At 39.1% G+C, this 20909-nt stretch overlaps 2 protein-coding genes across 5 annotated transcripts in view; one reads left to right on the top strand and one right to left on the bottom strand.

Moving 5' to 3' along the window:
- Positions 1–747: 747 nt before the first annotated feature.
- Positions 748–11502, bottom strand: STRADB (STE20 related adaptor beta). Of its 3 annotated transcripts, none has more exons than XM_074593527.1 (13): positions 11365–11502; positions 10431–10532; positions 9265–9321; positions 8852–8932; positions 8359–8458; positions 7548–7669; positions 6975–7083; positions 5208–5331; positions 4494–4665; positions 3977–4081; positions 3522–3751; positions 2917–2959; positions 748–2404 (listed from the first exon to the last, which is right to left on the bottom strand). In XM_074593527.1, the coding sequence occupies exons 3-13, from the start codon at positions 9274–9276 to the stop codon at positions 2252–2254; spliced, it is 1251 nt and encodes a 416-aa protein (XP_074449628.1). In that variant the 5' UTR covers positions 9277–9321; positions 10431–10532; positions 11365–11502; the 3' UTR covers positions 748–2251. The 3 variants fall into 3 exon arrangements, with proteins under 3 accessions (XP_074449628.1, XP_074449631.1, XP_074449629.1); XM_074593530.1 differs by having other exon boundaries at positions 752–2404; positions 7548–7689; positions 11365–11487; XM_074593528.1 differs by lacking the exon at positions 11365–11502 and having other exon boundaries at positions 752–2404; positions 10431–10555.
- Positions 11448–20909, top strand: part of TRAK2 (trafficking kinesin protein 2) — a 27574-nt gene continuing 18112 nt past the window's right edge. The window contains exons 1-3 of one of the 2 annotated variants that reach the window (XM_074593525.1): positions 11448–11689; positions 18007–18333; positions 19050–19244. In XM_074593525.1, coding sequence (XP_074449626.1) covers positions 18297–18333; positions 19050–19244 — 232 coding nt within the window. In that variant the 5' untranslated portion in view covers positions 11448–11689; positions 18007–18296. The remainder of the gene's footprint in view (positions 11690–18006; positions 18334–19049; positions 19245–20909) is intronic. The other variant, XM_074593526.1, reaches the window with a different exon arrangement.

Below are 20909 nucleotides of genomic sequence, written 5' to 3'. Positions count from 1 at the left end.
CAGGGACTAGTTTCAAGTATTTCTGGTTATTTTAAAAATTACTAGAAGTCATAGTGCCTCTTAATTGCTTTTGCTTGACAATACTGGAGTTGTTGAAGAGCAATAGTGCTAACAGTAAAGACTTGTGAGCTTTTAAACTTAGAAAACTATTTCATTTTCTTAAAAGTTATGTCAGTACAGAATCTGGACCAGTATTTAGAAATAAGTAATTTTAATTTTTTCCACAGAAAGAAACAGCAGCAAAGTAACTCCACTGGAATAGTTGTTTAAATCAATTTATACTGATTTTGTTATTAGTATCCAAGTTCATTTTTATAGAGAGAGTGCAAGGCACTGTTGTTTCAAGAGAAGCTTGCAAATTCTAGCAGTTAAAACTGCCTAAATTTTTTTTAGGCAGTTTGTTTTTTTTAAAAAAGACTATTAATGTTTATTCAATGTTTATTAATATGTACAACTTCATGTGTGTTCTCACTTATTTGACTTGTACTGTTAGTCAAAAGTTACTTGTAGATGGTAGATAACGTATTTGATTTTAAATAAGTGAAAACATGTAGTGGATAGGAATTAAGAACTTGGGGTTGGTGTGAAAATAATATCTTCCCTAAGAATGCATAATTGTTAATATTTTCATGATCAATTTTCTAGTTTAGACAACTGTTTTCTTACCTGATGACTGAAATAAATATGAAACTTGTTTCCTGCAGTAACAAGAAGCTGTTAGTATATCTGCACAAGAACTACAGAAATAAATGTAGACAGATAGGTAAGTTTATTGAAAGGTTTTTAATCTCAAATTTCATGTATTAGGTTTTGAAATATAGAGCTCTCTTCACAGCATAACAAGTAGAAACAACTTTTTCCTTAATACTTCAATGTGGTGGTTTAGAATTTTATGGCTGTCTCAGGCTTGTGTTTTGGTCATTTGGTCTTCAAGGCTTTATAGTGAAGCAGTGGTATTCTCAAGTTTGGTTGCAGACTGGCTCAGCTATGGAAGACAATGTGGAATGTTGTTTATGTTGAAAATTTAAACTAAAGCCATTCAATACCTATTTATACATTTTTACTGCAGTCAGAACTTACATCAGTCAAGTACTAGTGGCTTTGGGACACAACTTTTGTTGAAACACAGTAAGAATATGCATCTTTTTTAAAAGAAACAGCTTTTGTTAGCTCGAGTTGCCTGCTACAGTATGAGAATCATAGGGAGAAGAAAGGCAGTTTTTCATCTCACTTAAAACAGATAAATTCACTAGGATCCTAGAAGGTTTATTAGATTCTTGTTATGGCTGAATCTATCCATGGGAGTTTAACTGTGGCTTGTAGAAGAGGCTTGTTTGCCAGCAGCAATGCCAGTGAAGCTTAATGCATATTCTCTGTTCTTTTAAGAAAACAGTACTAGGTTCTGGTTAGTTCTAGTGGTGTGGTGAACAGGAATACAGTATAAATAAAAATATGTACAGTAATTTTAGATTATTTAATACAATTCTTGAAAAGTAACCCGTACCTGTTATAAATGGAGACTTACTTTGCACAGTAAGAGGTCCTTAGATTAATTGCTAAAATGACACAACAATAAATGGAGATGCAAAAGCACAAATCTGTACTGAGAATGCAGACAAATGCAAGAGTATGAGTCATACTTTGAAATAGCTCAACTTCTCTGGGAAACATGCAGTATTAAAACTGCATTAAGGATGATGCATAGCTAATTTTTGGCAGGTATGGCAGCACATCAAGCAAGAAAAGTGCATTTTGGGATGTGTGAAAAGAGAAACATTTATTTGCGTAAACAACTAATTTGTGCAGTTTCAAATTTAGACTTGGAAGTGGAGGATTCTTCCTTACTAAAATAATTTGGGACATAATGAAAACACAAATAGATTGTTTAAGTAAGGTCACAGACAAAACCCAAGCCTGAATTCAGAAAGCCACGTGGACTGCAGCACTATGAGCTGAAAATACAGTATAGAGTAAGATTACAGCAGGAACCCTCTTGTTAAGAAATATTTTTAAAGAGGGAGATAAGAACGCAGCCATTCTCTATATACAGTTTTCCTTACGGTCAGAAAGTGAGGCACGGTGCACTTCATGATGCCGACAGAGGAAGTAGTTAATGAAACATGGCCACTTCAATGGCATTTTCAAGTATACTTTGTCCAATTGTATTTTAGCCATACAAACTAAAGCAGCAAATACAAATCACATTTTCCTTCTTTGAAGCACAGGAGAGGTATGATTGTTTGGTATTTATTTAGAATTCCCAGTCTGTATCATCATGATTTGCAGTAATATGTCCAAGTTCAGTCTCAACTGCTGTCGAGGGCACTGCCAAGAACTCTGATCTGTTATTTTGAATAGGAGGTGGTAACAGAGACAGTAGTGAATTCTGTGTTTGTTCTTTTATCTAGAAAGAAGAAAAGTTAAACATAAAAGTCTATATAACCTTGCATCTGACTTCACTAAAAGCATGTGAAATCGGAGCCATGTTCTTGAACGTTAAAATATTGAAAACAACAGGATGAGAGGTTTAGCTTTTCTCACTCTAGAATAAGTCGAATCAGTCTTTCAAAACTAATTACATTAGCTATGCAGTTCTGTTTTAAATTAAGAATATTAATCATTGTTCTTCTTAGTTAGGCTGACTTAAGTTAAACCAACTTTATCAAAGAGGAAATGGATTATTTTTATGCTTTCCATACTCTATCAATACAATTTTGTTAAAAAAAAAAAAAAAAACAAAAAAACCAAAAAAAAACACAAAAACAAACAAACCAAAACCAAAAAATCTTAAGTAGATAAGCTGTTACATGATGGTTTTTGGCTCCAACAAATTTAATTGGAGTTGGATTACAAAATAATATTTTGTGGCTTACTTAGATTATAGCTGTGTCATTTAACAAAATGTAGTAAACTCACCTGCTTAAAGAACGTATGCGAAAGCAAACTTCTTGCTGATGGCCTGGATCATAAAATGAACAATATAATTATGTTTTGGAAAGTAAAATACTGCTTTTGGAAAATGAGCTAGACTGACAAATCAATTTAAGCCCTGTGGTTTTTCATCCACTGGACAAATGTGAAACATTAGAAAAGTAGCAACAATTCCTACATTCAATTTGTACTGAAGGCACTATTAAAGATACCTGTTTATTTTTAATTTTATTTTCACTTTTCTTTTAACAAGGGATTTAATGCCTCATTCAGGTGAGACATAGTACCAAGAGCATATACTTCAGATTTCTGCCTTTTCTTGGACAAGATGTAGTTTAAAAATTAATTTTACTTGTTACAGAGTACGTTGATATTACAAGAAATTCAGGCCGAGGGGTCAAAAGACTGTTCCCTTATCAGAAGGATAACTCTTAAATTACAAAACCAAAGGTAAGCGTAGTGTTTTGCATAGTACTCCGGTCTGAAATTCTGACTTTAACAGTATTCAACTAATTACTGTATCCTGAATTGTGGGCTATACTTGGTCTTAGATTGAAGTGACAGAAAATTAGCTTTCACCAGAAGGTTACCTTTTCTCAGGGTCCTGTTGCAAGCAAAGTTCGACCAAGTTGTGGAAAGCAGGTGAAAATGTTTTGGAAAAGGGAATTTGTAGTCTTTCACTGGTCATTGTGCGTGTCATGCTCTCACCAATTCCAGAATCAACACCTGATCGGGAATTCTTCATCCTGGATTCCCCACGGGGGAAGGTATTTATATCCCAAGGACAATATGTGGGACCTTTCAGCTTTTGCAGCAGCATCTAATAGAAAGGAATAGCAGGATAAGAGTTCAACAGCTATCCAGACCTATTCAGGCTAAGCTGTGAAACTCCAGGAATGGAAAGATTATTTGATCTGGAAAGAAGCACACATGTTTGAAATAGCAAAAAGCAGGCACCATTTCAGCAGTAATAGCATTGGTTTCTCTGAGTAAAACAAAAAAAAAAAAGTCAGAGTGTTTTGAAGTAGAGAGTTTAGCATCATACCTGAGTGCGAGGCATATCTTGATAAGGAACATATCCATTGGCTAATTCACATGCTGTAATTCCCACACTGTAAATGTCAGACTTCATGTTATACCCAGACAAATCCTGTGAGAGAAAGAAAACTCTACTGGATCACTGATGCCATTGAGCTGTGCTGACAAAAATACAAGTGTCTGCCTCAGGACAAGAATCCAATACCCTGTAATCTACACAGGATTGAGGCAATTAAATTGTGAAACCTCAGGCTTTATTCAGAAATCTGATGGTTGTACTGAAGACAAGTTTTAGGATCTGCGTGAGTTTCCAGGAAGGTCAGGTAAAGAGACAGTACAGCAACACCTCACCAATAGCTTTAAATCTGGTTCTCTTTAGGAGAATTACAAATTCAGTACATCTATGTCTTTTTAAAAGTTGCAGTTCAACAGCTTTCATTGTACTTCTACAAGCAGACTTAAGTTAGAAGTGGAGTACTTCCAGTAACTTTGAATAGGAAAAACTAAGTGTAATTTATACTAACCTGTCTCAATAGTTCAGGACTCAGCCAAGGAAGCACAGATGTACTAAACTGGGGGAAATCATATACCACCTTTGACTTTTGTCCGTTGTTAACTAAACTGTAGAGGTTGTTTAAGCCAGAGAGAGAAACCAGCCCATCCCCTGAAATCAGAATGTGGCTAGCTTTAATATTCCTGTAACATAAAGTGGTAAATTTTAGTTATAAGAATTACTTAAAGCACTACTAGAGTAGAAAGGTTTTCATATTTCATTAACTTATACTGAGATGTTAGTGTGCCATCCTATTTAGCAGATTATTTTAATGGAATTTCTTCACTCAGTATGGGTTGTCTTTTTAATACAGCGCCAAAAGAAAGGAGACCTGATTAGCAAGAAAAAACTACCAGAAACAGAAACTGGAGAAGGGACCTTCTTCCCTGCAAAGGGAATAAAGTAAGAAACCCCTTTCTATAACTCCTGTTCTCTTCCGCTTCAAAGGGACAAAGCCAGACAGATGTAACAATTGGCTTTAAATAACGTATGAATACCATTCTTGTTTTTACAAACTTGGTTCTGCTGTATTATTGAAAAAAATTACTTCCGCAGTCTGACATAAGGAGGAGTACAGAAAAAGGAAGGAGAAAACACTTAAGCTGAAAATGAGTTTTGAAGTGAAACAAAACTCTTAATAAATTGGATGCTGTAATATGATTCTTACCTATTGATGTTCTCCTACCTGTGAATGTAGCCATTCTGGTGCATGTAGTTTAATCCTCTGATTGCACCAAAGAGAATGTTCCCTATCAAAGCTTCACTCATTCCTTCAGGAAAGTAAGTATTCAGCAGGTGTCTAGCTGAACCTGGAAGTGAAAAAAAAAAAACAACTTAGCTAAACCTAACAACTCTTTTTAAACTACTTGTGTATGCTTGCTTCACTGTATACGTTCATCAAGAGCAACACTCTCATCTTTATATTGACTGTGGTGCATCAAGAACAGTTACATGTATGCAACATTGTTACATGTAACATCCTCATTAGGAAGCTGAGGAAGTATGGGCTAGATGAGGTGACAGTGAGGTGGATTGAGAGCTGGCTGTGTGACAGAACTCAGAGGGTTGTGATCAGCAGCACAGAGTCTAGTTGGAGGCCTGTAACCAGTGGTGTCCCCCAGGGGTCAATACTTGGTCCAATTTTGTTCAGTATATTCATTAATGACCTGGATGATGGCACAGAGTGTATCCTCAGCAAGTTTGCTGATGATACCAAACTGGGAGGGGTGGCTGACACTCCAGAGGGCCGTGCTGCCATCCAGCGTGACCTGGACAGGCTGGAGAGGTGGGCACAGAAGAACCTAATGAGGTTCAACAAAAGCAAGTGCAAGGTCGTGCACCTGGGGAGGAAGAATGCCAAACACCAGTATATGTTAGGGGTGGACCTGCTGGGAAGTAGTTCTGAGGAGAAGGATCTGGGGGTCCTGGTAGACAGTAAATCATCCATGAGCCAACAACGTGCCCTTGTTGCCAGGAAGGCCAATGGAGTCCTGGGCTGCATAGGGAAGAGTGTGGCCAGTAGGTCGAAGGAGGTCATTCTCCCCCTCTAGTCTGCACTGGTGAGGCCACAACTCGAATACTGTGTCCAGTTTTGGGCTCCCCAGTTCAAGAGGGACAGGGAACTAACTGCTGGAGCGAGTCCAGCGAAGGGCAACTAAGATGATTGAGGGACTGGAGCATCTCCCTTATGAGGAAAGGCTGAAAGAGCCGGGACTCTTTAGCCTGGAGAAGAGAAGGCTGAGGGGAGACCTTATTACGGCATACAAGTATCTAAAGGGTGGGTTGAAGGAGGATGGTGCCAGACTCTTTTCAGTGGTTCCCACTAACAGGACGAGGGGCAATGGGCACAAGTTGGAACATAGGAAGTTCTGTTCAAATACACGGAAAAACTTCTTTACAGTTAGGGTGACAGAGCACTGGAACAGGCTGCCTCCAGGGAGATTGTGGAGTCCCCTTCTCTGGAGATTTTCAAGACCCCGCCTGGATGCAGTCCTGAGCGATGTGCTCTAGGCAATCCTGCTTTAGCAGGGGAGTTGGACTAGATGATCTCTAGAGGTCCCTTCCAACTCTGAAGATTCTGTGATGCATTCATCAAGCAAAGATCCCACTCAAGTCATGCTTCTGTTAACTAGAAGTCTATGCCAAACCTGTATTCAATCCAGACAAGTTTTCTGTTGGCAAAATTTGAAGTTGTATAAAGCCAAATACATCTCTCAATTATTCTTCCTCACATGGTGGGTGTTAGGACTAAGGGCAATGTAATGCAGTTCAAATACCAATCTTCACTGGGGAGGAAGATTATGTACAGAAGACCTCTAAACAAATGGTTTGGGAAAGTTTGGGTCTTTTCTACAAGACAGGAGATGCTTAAAGAAAAACCTCTCATGGACCATGTGGTCCAAATTTTATCAGCCCTTCTTCCTATTCCAAAATGGCAGTTAACAGTTCTTACCATAGGCCATGAATGGGGAGATGACCCAAAGCCAACTACCAGCTGTAAACACTGTCCAAAGCGTCATTACGTTGGGATGCTGGAAAAAGTGGGATAAAACCACCTCGTTCTATGGAATTAAATGAAAGTGGATGTGTTAACCACAAGACAACAGTACTAAGGGCATTAGCTACATCAGTAATTAGTAGAAAGAACTGTTCCCTGGGTACGTTTATACAAAGTTGTAGGTGATGTGCATTGCCTGCAATAGAAGTGTAAATAACTTGCCCAAAATTTAATTTGTCTGAAGTGAATCTAGTTTGCTCATACTCCGAAGTTTTGGTGTTAGATACGGAGTACAGAACATGTTTGAAAGAAAAAGTTGTACAATTACATAAGTCTTTCTAAAAGGCCTGTCATCTGTTTTCTTCAAAAAGTAACTCTCAAGTTTATACATGCCTTGTGTTTATATTCTACTCCTTTGAAGGAAAAACTTGACTGAAATGACCCGGGAAAACACAAAGGTTACCTCTGTTTAGTAACCTCATACGTATTCATCTTCATCAGACTTGTGCAGAAATGCTGTTGCTTTACCTGTAACGCTTTCAAGTGCTCTTCAGAGCAATTTTCTAGGTCTGTGATCCTTACAGCAACTTGCATGCCTGTAGGTGTATGCCGTGCAAGGTAGACTGAAGTTAAGTTGTTGAACCTCCGTCCTGAAACCAGAAGCGTCTACCTTAACATTGGAAAATATAATAATCCACCACATGATTTCCTTCATATTTAGAGATAATTTTGCAGTTCTAAAATTGCAACTGATATCAGCATGACCTTTTCTTTAAGAACATCAAAAACTCTAAGTAGTTGCAGGAAAATATATCCCGCAAATTAATTAAAGCATGGCTCAGCTGTTTTTAGAACAACTAAAATTGTTAAAACATTTGACAGGATCTATTATACATCTAAATGAACAACACTTTTAGCCTGTATATTCACATAAATATATGCATGCACAGTTGCATTCGTGCATGCATATATTTATGTGAATTGCATCCTTTATGTGAATTGCATCCTTAGGACAATCAGCTCAGGTAGCCAAGTGACAAGACATGATGTTACTTAATGCTGTATTGTCCACATACCACAGATTTAGAAAACTTACATGCACGTGCACAAACATCAGGAGAGAAATTCAGGTAATTGTTGATTTGTCTTATATCTTAAAACAAGCGATAACTGAAACATGAGCAATGTTCTGCACTTTTTTCAACTAAGGAGACTCAAGAATACTCCTAGTCAGCTTATCATACGTTTTCCACACATATTATTTACCACAGTTAGCAATTACCTATTGAGAGCATGCACCTGCAGGAACAGGAAATATTTTAAGGTACACTTTTGTTACCTATTTCCAGCTGGAGTTCATAGTGAGAGACATTAGAAGAGCAAAATACAATTTCATTCCTTCCTGTAGATGGGGGAATCCAGTCTAGATCGGAATCAGCCTAACAGTAAGGAAAAACAGTTCTCAAAATTACTATGTAATTTTTGAACATTTGCATGTTTAAAAAGTAACGCAGAAATATCATTACTTAGAATGCTAAGATCAAGTACTCAAGTCAGAACATTCAAGCTGGTGCTTTTACCATTACACTGAGAGTTAAGTTTTATCAACTACTGGTATTTTTTTGTGTGCATGTGTTTGTTTTGTTTTTAAAATGGTACGAGTTTAAGAGTAACACTTAGTCACCTATAGTTTTCTTCCAAAGTGGAAGCCCAAAGTACTCTGGTTATTTTTGTTGTTAACTTTTTAAGAAGTACTCCCTAGTGAGGTTAATTTTAATATGTACCAGCTTCGTATTTAACGGTGCCAGTTAATGTTTCTATTTTCTTCTTACCAGGCATTCATGGATGCTGCTCTGAGATAGCTCTTCTGGTCTGATTGATTCAACCGGTGTACGAAGAATACAGGAACAGTCCTTGAGAACAGAAACAAGTGAATTTTAGTGGAGTTGCTGCAATTTATTAAACATGACACTGGAAAAACATCAAAAGTAGCCCCTATAAGCAGGAGTTCAGAAAGTCTTCTGCTACAAGTCAGTCAAGCAAGAGGTTAAGAAACAGCACAGAGCACATATATGGCAGACCCAGAGCGAAGAGATACTAAACAGTCTCCTTCACTGAAAGCTGATTCAACATCTCAGCACTGTGGAAATCCCCTCAAGCAATACCTTTCAGCAGAACTTTTTCACATTAGAGTATGACTGGGTAACAAGATAGAACTGCCACAGATTTTTAAATACAAACTTACCAAACAAGACATGGAACTGCTTTAGATCAGGGGAAAAGTCAGATACACCCATTTATCCTAGAAAAATTAAAATAGCAATGTAAGCAATGTAAATAAAGTCTCTTTAATCCCAACTGTGAGGCATTCCTCTCAGTTAACACATGCGTAGAACCCCCAAAATTCCAGCTCTGGGAAGCCTGCTTCTATTGAGCCTTTAAGCAGCATATAGATTTCAAACTCCGTACTGAGGACATGCAATACACGTAACAACTCAGGTTTTCCTTTTCGATTCATGGATTTAGAGATCTTACCACCACCTCTGAACAAACAATTTAATTGCAAGTTAACTGCATAAGTGCAGAAAGTAAAAAGGAAGGAATTCATGCATCCCTTGCAGTTTGTAGGAAAAAAATTGTCTGTTGTTTTAAAGGAGCACAGCTGTGCTAGTCAGATCTCAGCTCAGCTGTGTGCAGCTGAACTAGCTCACAAAAAAAGCAAGCCAGAAGCAATTGCACTTTACATTTCACAAGTGAGAGAGGAAATGCTATTGTAAGGAACTCAAGTTAAAAAAAAAAAGGAGGGGATCCAAGTCAGATAATTTTTGCTTTACTTAGGCTACAGAAACAGCGTTCAAACTCCCTCACTCTGAAAGTCCTCTAGCAGACTTGCTTTCTAGTTGATGCTTTGGAGGATTAGACAGTGAGGAGAGAGACTATGTCTAATAATCATATCAAAGCTTCTGAAGTATAGATGCGACCAGCTCATTTACTTTAGCTCCAAGCAGGTCTTCTGCCATGATGAATCCTACTTGTTGGCTGACATAAAGTCTGCTACCGGAGGTAGTTCCGTGTTAATTCGTAATTATTGCTTGAAAGTTAACTTCAAAAAGGTGAAGTACTGTATCAGAAACTGGTCACTTTGTTTATCAAGGAGCTAAGCTTGAGTATATCCTGCATTTAAATTATGTATGTTATTTAATCAAGGCAACACACTTGAAAAGCTAAAAAGCTCCCACCACCCCATCCGCTGCCAAATATCCAAGCCGCTCCTAATCTTTAATTTTTTTACCCTGACAATCTCCTTGAAGTAAAGAAATACTGTAATTCCTTATTAAAGATGAAGAATGGAGACAAAAGGAGATCGTTAGTAGGTATTTGGTGCCTTCAGAGGATGAGGGCTTGACTTACCCAACTTCACTGAGGAAGTCTGTGGCAGAGTAGGAAAAAAAAATATGCTGGTGCTTCAAGATATTGGCCAGCATTGCAATGGGTACAGCATCCCTCTCCTACCTGGAAAGAAGGTACCTCGTTCCATTATACAAGATAACTTATTCTGTTACTTGGAATATGAAACCACAAAAGCTAAGCTGGAGAATAAAGTCTTAATAACTACGATAAACTAAAGTAAAATCATTGTAGAATTTGTTCAATGGAGTATAGCCAGCCAACAGAAATGTCCATGATCCACTTTTGTTCAAATAACATTACATTTGTAATATTTTTATTTTTGCTTTTGTTATGTAGTTTAACATCGTTTCCATTTTCAATACGGTTTTGGATCATGTCCCTAGATCAACCATTTCCCTGTTTCCACATTTTATTTTTTTTGTAGGGCGGGCAGTGACAGTGTGACACCGCCGAACTGACACGCTCATCCCAGCCTGGCCCAGGCTTCGGACGCAGGGGGAAAGGGAAACAGGAGGAGGTGCCCGTGAGCCGAGGGGCTCTGCAGCCCAGCGCACAGGTCCTGCAGCTCCTACTCCAGCGTTTGGCGCGATACAGGCACCACTCGATCGCCTATTCCGACTCAAGCCACTCGTCCGTGACAGAAGAGAATGCGAGGGAAGGACGTCCCGCAGGCTCTCCCGGGCGAGCTCCTCACTCGCTCCCTTAAACTCGTACCGCGCCTCCCCCCGCTCCCCCGCGGCGGCCAGGACAGGGCTGCGCCCCTGCCAGCGCGGCGGCCCCGGCGCTGCTCCCCACGGCCGGCTCCCCCCTCCCCGGCCCGCCCGGCCGGCCGGCTTCCCCGGCAGCGGGGCTGAAGGCGCGGCCGGCCCCGCGAGCCCCGGCGTCCCCGCCGCGGCTGGGAAGCCCTTGCAGGGAGGCAGCGCCCGCTTCCTACCCGCCGCCGCCTGAGGTCAGGGTCAGCGGCCGGCGCGACCGCCGAGCAGAGCCACCAGCCCGGAACCCCGCCCCGCTCCCAGCCCCTGCCGGAGCCGCAGGGGGTGGTGGGGGCCGCCCGCACCAGGCGTCCCGGCGCATTGTGGGGCTTGTCGTTGGCGCCGGCAGCCCCGCCGCGCCGCGCGGCGAGCCGGGGGCTGTAGTTCTGAGGCGGGAGCCGGGCGGAAGCCATCGGGGTCCTTCCTCAGTCGCCGCTTGATTACACGCGGGGCTGGCGGCCTTGGGCGGCGGCGAGGAGGAGGAGCGCCGGAGGAAGCGCGGGGCGGGTAAGAGGCGCTGATTCGGGGTGGCTCTGTCGCCTCAGGGGTAAATTAGCGAGCTCCCCCTTTTCTGCGCCCTCGCGTTAACCCTATCAGGGCCGCGCCCTCTCTCCCCTCTCCGTCGGGGCCGCTGAGCCGCGGCACCGCCCGGGCTGTCCCGGGGCACCCGCCGTGCCTGGCGCAGGCTGCCGAGGTGCAGCGGGCCGCGGCGGGCGGGCGGGCGGGCGGCGGCTGCTGGTATGGGGTCGGTTGGCGTAGGAACGGCGGGCCGGGGCGTGAGGCAGCGCCCTGGGCCGGCCCTGCGGCGCCGGGGAGGCTGCGCTGTCCCTGTGGGGTGGGTACCCGCCGGGCAGGGGAGGGTTTCCTCTCCCACAGAATTCCTCTCCCTTTCTTGTGCGGTAACGTGGAGAGATACCACGTTAAGCTTTGTCCGTGCGGTGTATGTGCTGAGATTGCAGTCACACGCGAGGCTCTGGCTGCCAATGGTGACTCTGACCTTCAGCGTGGTGAGAGTTCCTTCCTGCCTTAGGAGTGCCTGTCATCGTACGGCCTCTCCCGGGAGGTTTGTGGCGCTGCTCTTAGAAGGCAAAGCTTGATGACATTGTACTTGTGGTGCTGCTTGCCTGTGGATTTGAGGGCAAGGACATTTTGCCTTCTACCAAGTTTTTAATCACATCATTGTTACGTTCTGATCAGCTGAGTAAACTGTAGTAAGAGCATCTGTCAGTAAATGTCTTCTAGTCCGTCAGCCGTCCTAGTCAAAAAGTGCTATGTGGAGTTGTGACCTTGGATTTTTATTTTTTTAAATGGAATCTTCAGCTGCAGGCTGCTGCATACATGCTTATTTTTGGTTATGTTTCAGAGTTATTGTTGGCTGATGGTGAGAGTCTGATGCAAATAATTAATATACTAGTAAATAACTTTTCACACAACATTACAAGGCGACAGTCAATTTTAGGTTTGCTTTCAGAAACTTGTTATCTTTCAAAAGATGTATTTCTGAGTAAAAATAGGTAGAGTTCCTTTTAATTACACCTCTAACACTGAAGCTAAATTGAAAAAAAAATTCCAGTACCTATATCAATTTATCAAATTTCTGTTACAAGTATCTGAAAATACGACTACTCTTTAGTAGAATGTTGGAAAATGGCAGACTTTTCTGATGGTGGTTTGCCTCAAATAGAGGAGTTGCTAAGATGAGTATTGTGCAGTAGGAGGGCTGTCTTTCAGGAAGGATAAACATATTCATTGACTAATTTTCCAAGAAGGTGCAAAAATAGAATTTTCACAGACATGGTTACAAAAGAGAAGATAGATCTTTCTATCTAGTTAGATTGTTAGTGGTGCTGTGGTCATTGAGTCATAGAGATCAGTCTGGTTTATTCTAATAAATACAATATTGTAACTGTTAAATGTTGAGCAGTGGCTGGGGTATGTATTAAGACACTGAAACAGCTTCTGTGGGTGAATTCAGCTATGCATCAACTGAAAGCGTTAGTGATTTCAATTAACTTAAATGTTATTTAAGTTCACTTCAAGTATACTTTATAGAGAGCAAGCTTCAATTTTAAAAGAAGCCTCTAACAACTTTTGTAACAAAGTATTAGCACCACACTTGCCTCAAGAGCATTTATCACATTTTTGTACTTTCTAACCAACGGATACTGGATTCATGACAGTTCTTTTTTTCTCTAAAAAAGAGATTGGTTCCCCTGTCATCATAATGTTACTATGTGTATACATTGCTTCTTGCAGGTAGACTTTTTCTCTTCTGAAAGAAGAAAACCTGCAAGAAATAATGTATACATGTAGTAATGTTATGATTGTGCATTTACAGAAAAGAATGAGGAATTAATAAAACTTGATATGGGTATTTCAGGTAGGTAGCATTCATAGTTTCAGATGAAGTTAGACTTCAGTTATGCATGTGCTATTTTTACAGTGTGTGCTAAGTGTGATAAAACAACCTCCAAGCGTGTAGGACTTAAAAAAAAATATTTTACTGTCAAACTGTGGTATTCAACAGTATAGATGTATACATATACATAAAGCATAAATACACTTACTTAACACATAGTTTTGTCACTTAAGGAGAATACAGATTATTACAAGTCACTGACAAGGAGAAAAAGGGAGTCTGGCTTGGTGTAACTCTGGATAAAAAGGATGAGGGCCAGATTCATGATCCCCTTGATACTCATCATCTTCTAAGAGTTGTTCTCCAGCCTCCCCTCTGAGCCCTTATCCCCACTGCAAATTAAAAACAATCCAGGAGATGGGAGGAGGGAGTGGGTTTTTTTTCTGACAGTTCCTTTCTTATACCATACTATTTATGGTTGAATGTCTGTTGCGGGTTTGCTTATGATTATTACACTTGTTAATTAGGATTGTGTTGGCATACTCTTTTAAATTATTTTTTTTTCTTTACATGAGAGAAGGACAAGCACTAAGTAGGTTTCTGTAGGGATAGTAATGGCTGAAAAGGACAGGTGTTCGGCACGCAGCAAGTTAATTGTAGTAGACAAAGTTCACGTTCACATAGATTTGTTTTTCAGTATATAGTCCTTTGTCCTTCATCTCATACTATATAGTGTTGAAGAATTTGGCCTCTGCGTATTCCCAGGAATGTTTTGGCAGCAATTCAGGGTCATCATGTTTGCTATAAGAATAGAACTGTTTCATTAACGTTGAAACGCAAAGTATGTTTATTGTTATTAGCTGGCTTGACACCATTCTAATTTTAGCAATTAAAAAAGTACCGTGTTAATGATTAGATATGTTGTGGTTTTTTTAATTGCATATTTATGTAGCAGTAAAATTTGGCATCCCAAAATAATTGACTCATTCAGTTGGCTTCCTTTTGGAAAATGGATGTTGCCTTCTCTCTTAATCAAGTTAGAGTCTTCTTTGTTGTTGAAATTATGTTTGTGTTAGTTGTGGCCTGATGTCTTGCATCCTGTAATTGTACAGAGGAGAAGGTTTAGTTTAGTCTTTCAAAGTGCTTATGAAGAGTCAACCGCTCTCAACAAGTGAAAAACAGCAGGAATAACAGGATACTTATGTTTGAGTTTGCATGTTGTCAAAATAGACGCTAATGTTTTGTGTATGTTTTTAACTTTTTAAGCACAAAGAAATTAACACACACATTTGTTTGTCTGTGGTTTCCAGTTGTAAAAGCAACTCATCTCACTTTTCTGTAATTCAAATTTTAATTAGAGTTCTCTAGTGGTAGAATGTCTTCAGAATTACATTCTGAAATAAGATGGCACAACTGTCTTTTTGCATCTATCTTGAATTGTTCAAAGCAGTAGTTACAAAGAGGCGACTGTAATTTTTAGTATTTTATAGCTGTTTCAACTTTTCTAAGGCTTTACTCAATATTGCTTTTGCAAGTTAACCTTGGCTGAGATCTTCTGAGTCACTGAAGGAAAAATTAATAAAATCTGTCATGTGGTCAGTAGAACTCATTTTTTTCTCTTTCCTACTAGGATCAAATCATGTGTTGAAGTATCAGTGTTTTAATGGAATATGTGGTTTCTATTCATTTTTTTTTTCTTTTTTTTTAACATATATACTGTGACATCTTACCGTTTTTTAGACAATTGATGCGTGTCCCTCATAAAGCTTTTAACATGTTTTTCCAGCCCTTCTTGTTTTTTTGTTGGTTATGATTTGATTTTTGTACAGTTTAAATAGGGAGTTTTGTCAGGTCTTGTTATAACATTGGTGAACAATAAGAGTGTTGCTTGGGTGACAAGTGATAGCCCTCCCTGCTTTTTAGAAATACTTCTTGGTATGAATGGGCTCCAACATTGCCTTTCTTTTTGAGTTTCCTTTCCATTTCCCATACATAGATGATCTAGCAAACCTCAGAGCAACTTGGATTCTGTGGGGCAGATGCAAAATGCCTAGGACTAGTTCTCACTTCTACAAGATGTTTTTTTCTTAAGCATGCTATAGGTACTTCTGGTTTTAGCTTACCATTTCAAGCCGCATGATAGTTGAAATGTGAAACACGCATCATGGAGTAAAATTTAATTTAGAGAGCACAGAAATACACAGATTGAGATAGATATGTATGTATATAAAATGTTGTCTGATGTTTCCATTTCTCCTGAGCCTTCCTTGAAGAAGACCTCCTGAGAGCACCACTCCTGTGTATAGACTGTTCTCCAATATTTGAATTCTCCTTGTTTTTTCCATGTTCAATTAGCCTATTTGTAAAAGACTCAAACATCAATGGGAAATTGGCATATGAGGGAATAGGGGGACAAAACCCATAGTAAGTACATCTGTGTGGAATTAATATAGTAAATTGGCAGTGGAAATAATAATTCTAAAGATTAAAAATAATACCTGAGAAAGTTTTCTGGCTTCTGTTTTGACATGTCTTTCTTCACAATTTAACAGTTTTAATTTCTAGACCATCTTTTTATAGCACAATCATGTATTTTAAGGCCATGTTCTAAATTTTATGGGTTTTATCTAAATGTGTTTAATTAGAGTTGTAACTTGCAGAGGGAATCTGCACTTAAGAAATAGTTTTACAGCTGCAGAGTAAAAAGGTCATGGAGTCACTTTTAGGGTGGTACTGCACAGTGCGTTGGCTGGTTGAATTTCCAGAGAAGTTGCCCCATGGCACACAAAAGTAAAGCTATGAGAAGCATGGGAAATGTAAGCATTAACTTTTATGGTGTTTGCTTATCCAGCAGACTTGTCAAAGATTTTACAAATGAGTTTGCCCTTTCAATTCAATAGCTTGATGCTCTAGAAGACTTTCAGCCAAATGATTTTTTTTTCTTTTTCTTCCCCCCGCCCCTCCTTTGGCTCAACTGGGATTGACCCATAACAAATAGTGTTTCTGCTTTACACTACTTAGAAGAGAGATTAAATCCAATCTTGAAAGGAAGTAGCATTAATTTTTACATTATTAAAACAGAAAGGAAAAAGATTCAATCAGAGCTGTGAAGAAACTGACCTATTCCACTGAGTTTTGTCTTGCTCTACAGTGAATCTTTTTATTACAAGATAAAATCAACTTGGCTCTGTGGATCTGCAGCAGTCGTCTTAAGTGTGTTTCTGCTGTATTGCGTTGTTTTAGATTTGTGTATGTGTGTATGTTAATGCTTTTCATCAATCCATTTAAAAACACACTTTTGAAAAAAAATTAAAAACTAGTATTAGAAGCAGCTATACATTCAAATAGCAAACATTTCTGAAATCTCAGTCTTGCTGTTTCTAATAAGTGTCTAATATGGATAATAATTAAAACTGGTAAATAAAATACATATATAAAGAAATAAGTGACAAAGTAAGGAGATCCTGCTCACAAGTATGCGCTGACCTTAGTGGCAGAAAGTTCCTTTTTTTGGTCTCCTGCCAAAGTCTACAAGCAGATGAACTAGGCTTTCTTTAAAAAGCTCCTGCGGTGTCCATTTTGATCTTGTCAAATGAGAGGTTGCTACAGACAGAGAGACAAACCTGTGATTGTTGTGCTTGGTGATGGGAGATCTTAGGGAAACTGTTAAGAGCAAATTTGAAATTAATGTAAGATTTCAAGAGAATTTTGTGTTTACTGAATGTAACAGGAGGGAAAATGAGGCTTTTGTTCTCTTTCATTTTATATTTTTTGTCATCTAGGACTACTCGTGGAAGATGATTGAACAGTCTTGGCAAGGGAGCAGCAGAATTTTTACTTTAATAAACTATTCTGATAGATTATCCCAGTTAGTCATGGTAGTTTCATTTTTTGGTTTAAATGAGTCCCTGCTGAAGATGAAACACAAATTTTCTCATGATCCACAAAGTAAATTTCTGATAGATCCATTTTTTAATTAACAGATTTCTAAAGGGGAGGAGATCAAAGCAAACAGTCCCATAAAACTTTTTTTTAACAATCAAAATGCTAAGAATGACAGTTTTGAAATCCTTTCTTAAAAATTTTCTGAACAGAAGAAAAATTCCGTTTAGTTAGAGCAGCTGTCCCTTAGAATAAAAGGGAAATGCCTCATTTCAGTGAATGAACCTGTCGTACACTAAATATTGTATGGAAGAGGAGGAAAGGTATAGCCAAATAGGTAATTGACAAAGTGGTTGCTGAAGGTGAGATGTTATGTCTGCAGAGAAGCAACATATTTGTAATGCTAAATTTTACATGTGATATGTAAACTGGGGCTTAAAATATTTGTTTGGGGTTTTTTTATTTAAATGATAGTACAGGGAGGAAATTCAGACTGAAAGAGACAAAGTCATGTTAACTTACCTGTCTTGTTTGAAAGAGTGACATCTGTTAAACTTTAGCATTCTCTTTGTTTTATTTCTAGATGATGGCTGAGCTGAGAAGCTTGTGAAGCTCACATGAAATATCCTATAGATACTTCTGCTGATCAGTAGCAGCCCAGATGAGATAAGCATGTCCGAAGATGGCAATAGATCTGGAGTATGAGCCAGTCTATGGAAATGAGTTGATGCCAGATTTGTTAGTGTCTTGATGGCTCTCGCTTAACTCTGTCTCTAAACCAAAGCCATCTTTGTACCAAAGCAATAAAGGGACGGTGCACAATCTGACTACAGAATGCTATTTCCAAAGAAGTGAACTGCGAAGAAAGGACTCATGAATTTTGATCACAGGGGCTTGGAGAGCATCTCTGGTAAGTTGAAGAATTAACTGTTACAAATCCTGAATGTATCTACGATGTTATAGAACACCAACCTGAAGACCACCTTAAGTTTTGCATTCTTTATATTGCTTATATGATATTGCAAGTGAATAAAAATGGTGAGTCCTCTTAACTAGCTTGTAAAATCAGCTTCCATTGTAAAATGTTGTTTGTAAAATTCTCAGTGTCGCTAATCAAAATTGGCTTTTATTCCATTGAAAGATATTGAAGATAGTCTTCATATTTAGTGGAAATGTTGGAAAGATAATCATTGTATACCTTTGATATGCAGTATTTTAGCAACTTAAAATTAATGTTTCTCTTTTTTTGCAATAATCGTGAAGACATTAAGAGAGGGGGATGACACAGGAAGAGCTAAACTTCCTTTCCAGGATTTTGAGTATTGTGTTTCTCAGAGTATGATTCCGTATGGATAGTAATGGAATTTTATATTTGTTCCCTGAGCTTCCTTCCACAGCAAGTTGTGGAGTCAGCTGGAGATGAGGAACTTACAAATATTGAATGTAAATCAAGTATTGATTCAATAAGTGTTCTGATAATTTGTCCAGTACAGAATAATTCTTTTAAAATCTACTGAAAGTTTATAAAGTATTTTATAGTATATAGAATGTGTACTACTGTAGCATGATTAAATATAAATCATGTTTAATAGTAATGTACTGTTACTGGCATTTACTCACTTTCAGATGTCTGCTCCACTGAGGACCTTCCAGAGGTAGAGCTGGTGAGCATGCTAGAAGAGCAGCTGCCAGATTACAAGTTACGAGTGGACTCTCTGTATCTGTATGAAAATCAAGACTGGATTCAGTCCCCTGCCTGCCATGGGCATCTTCCTGAAATCACTTCTCCAGTTCGTGGTGAGGAGCCCTTCCGTTACATGAGTGAGTATATTTGGGCCTAGGACTTTTTTTTTTTTAATTTATTGAAGAGAAAACTGTAAATATAAATTAATATTATTTATATTATAAAGTGTTCAAATCTGGAAAACTTTGGACAGGTGGAAGAAAAAGCAGAGTTTAGGGGAAATGCTTGTAGTTCAGCACTGCAATTCTAAGGGCTGGTCTAGCACATCGCATGGCTGCCTGATCGTTAGATTTCACATAGAAATAAAAGTGGGAACATGTGATAGTGAAAAAGAGGCAGGAACCTAGAATTGCACTAGGTTAGATGTAATAAGAGAGGTATGGAGCATGCAGCAGCTCTGTTTTCAGAAACATTAGTGATGCTGTGGTTCTTTTGATGATATTTGTCCTGTTGTTTTGTGTCAATGTTGCTTTTAAAATGCTGTTAAGGGTTTCTCTGGAGGTAGAAATGGTGTGAATGCCAGATAGGTGGGCACTAGACCAGTGTTGATCACTACCTTCCAGTTTTGAAAATACTTACGTAACTTTTATCCTTAAACCTAGCAGATCATAAGGAAGAAAATGAACAGGTTCCAATCACATGAAGAAACCTTGAGTATGTTAAAATCCAGATGTATAAAAGGATGCCAAAAGAACTGAACACTTACTTGCCTGTAGTGTTTTCACATGAAAAGAGGAGTATTGTAATCACTTTAAAGAAATGGGGAAGTTCTATTTCCTCCATATACTGGAACTATTGGAACAAACCACTTGAGAGAGTGAACTTGGTATTACATACAATCTGTAAGGATTATCTCTTCCTTGTACGTGCCACTTCTGCATGGTGTACATGGCACCACTCTGAAAGGCTTTTTTGGTTGTTGTTTGTGCTTTAAGCCTCCACCCAGTGTGTAATAGCAAATGAGTAAGTAAAAGTAAAATATTACCTCCTAAAAATGCAGTACTCGACAATTTAAAGCAATCTTATTATCAGTTGGAACTCTTTAACTGCGGAAAGTATTTGGAGAGCCACTTAATGGTTATTGCTTGGTCTGTTTCTGATAATAATATTGCAAGCATAAATGATTTTTTAATTGAGTGAACCCTTTTGTACTTCACTGGAAGCAGTTGTATAGTCCGTGGGGTGTGTCCTTGCCCTAGGTGTTTGCTTGTTGGTTTTTTTTATTTACCCACCTCCTATAAAGAGGTGGGATCAGAGTCTGTCAGTGCTGGAAGGAACTTTACATCAAATGTGGCTCTGCTGAAGCCTTTCGGCCAACATCTGTGGTTCCAGTGTGGTGAAGCACAGAGCTCTTGAGAGAAGGAATTTCAGTCAGTGTGAGCCTGCATTTGCAAACTGCAGTGAGAGAGAGAGGGGGTTTATCAACGAAGTTTTAATGAAGGCAGTTGTGTATTATTTGGCTGTCAAGGTACTACGGAAAGTGATGTCTTCCTCTTTCACCCAGTGAGAAGTTCTTTTTAGCTATAGAAAGTGTTCTTTAAAATTGTAAACTCCTTGTGAGAGTTTTTTGAACAGTTGCCATAGATGTTTTCTTGACATTCTCAAAAATGAGCTGTAACGATGACTGACATTAAGTTAAAAGAGGACCGTTAGGCATAACATACAAAACTTATTCTAACATTTAAGAGCACTGTTGTAACTGCTGAGTCCTATGAACAAGATAACGATGATTTATGTTTTTC

Source organism: Larus michahellis, chromosome 7, assembly GCF_964199755.1.
Source record: "Larus michahellis chromosome 7, bLarMic1.1, whole genome shotgun sequence".
Lineage (NCBI taxonomy): Eukaryota > Metazoa > Chordata > Aves > Charadriiformes > Laridae > Larus > Larus michahellis.
Note: the sequence above shows the minus strand (reverse complement) of the source record. Positions and strands in the feature narration are given on the sequence as shown.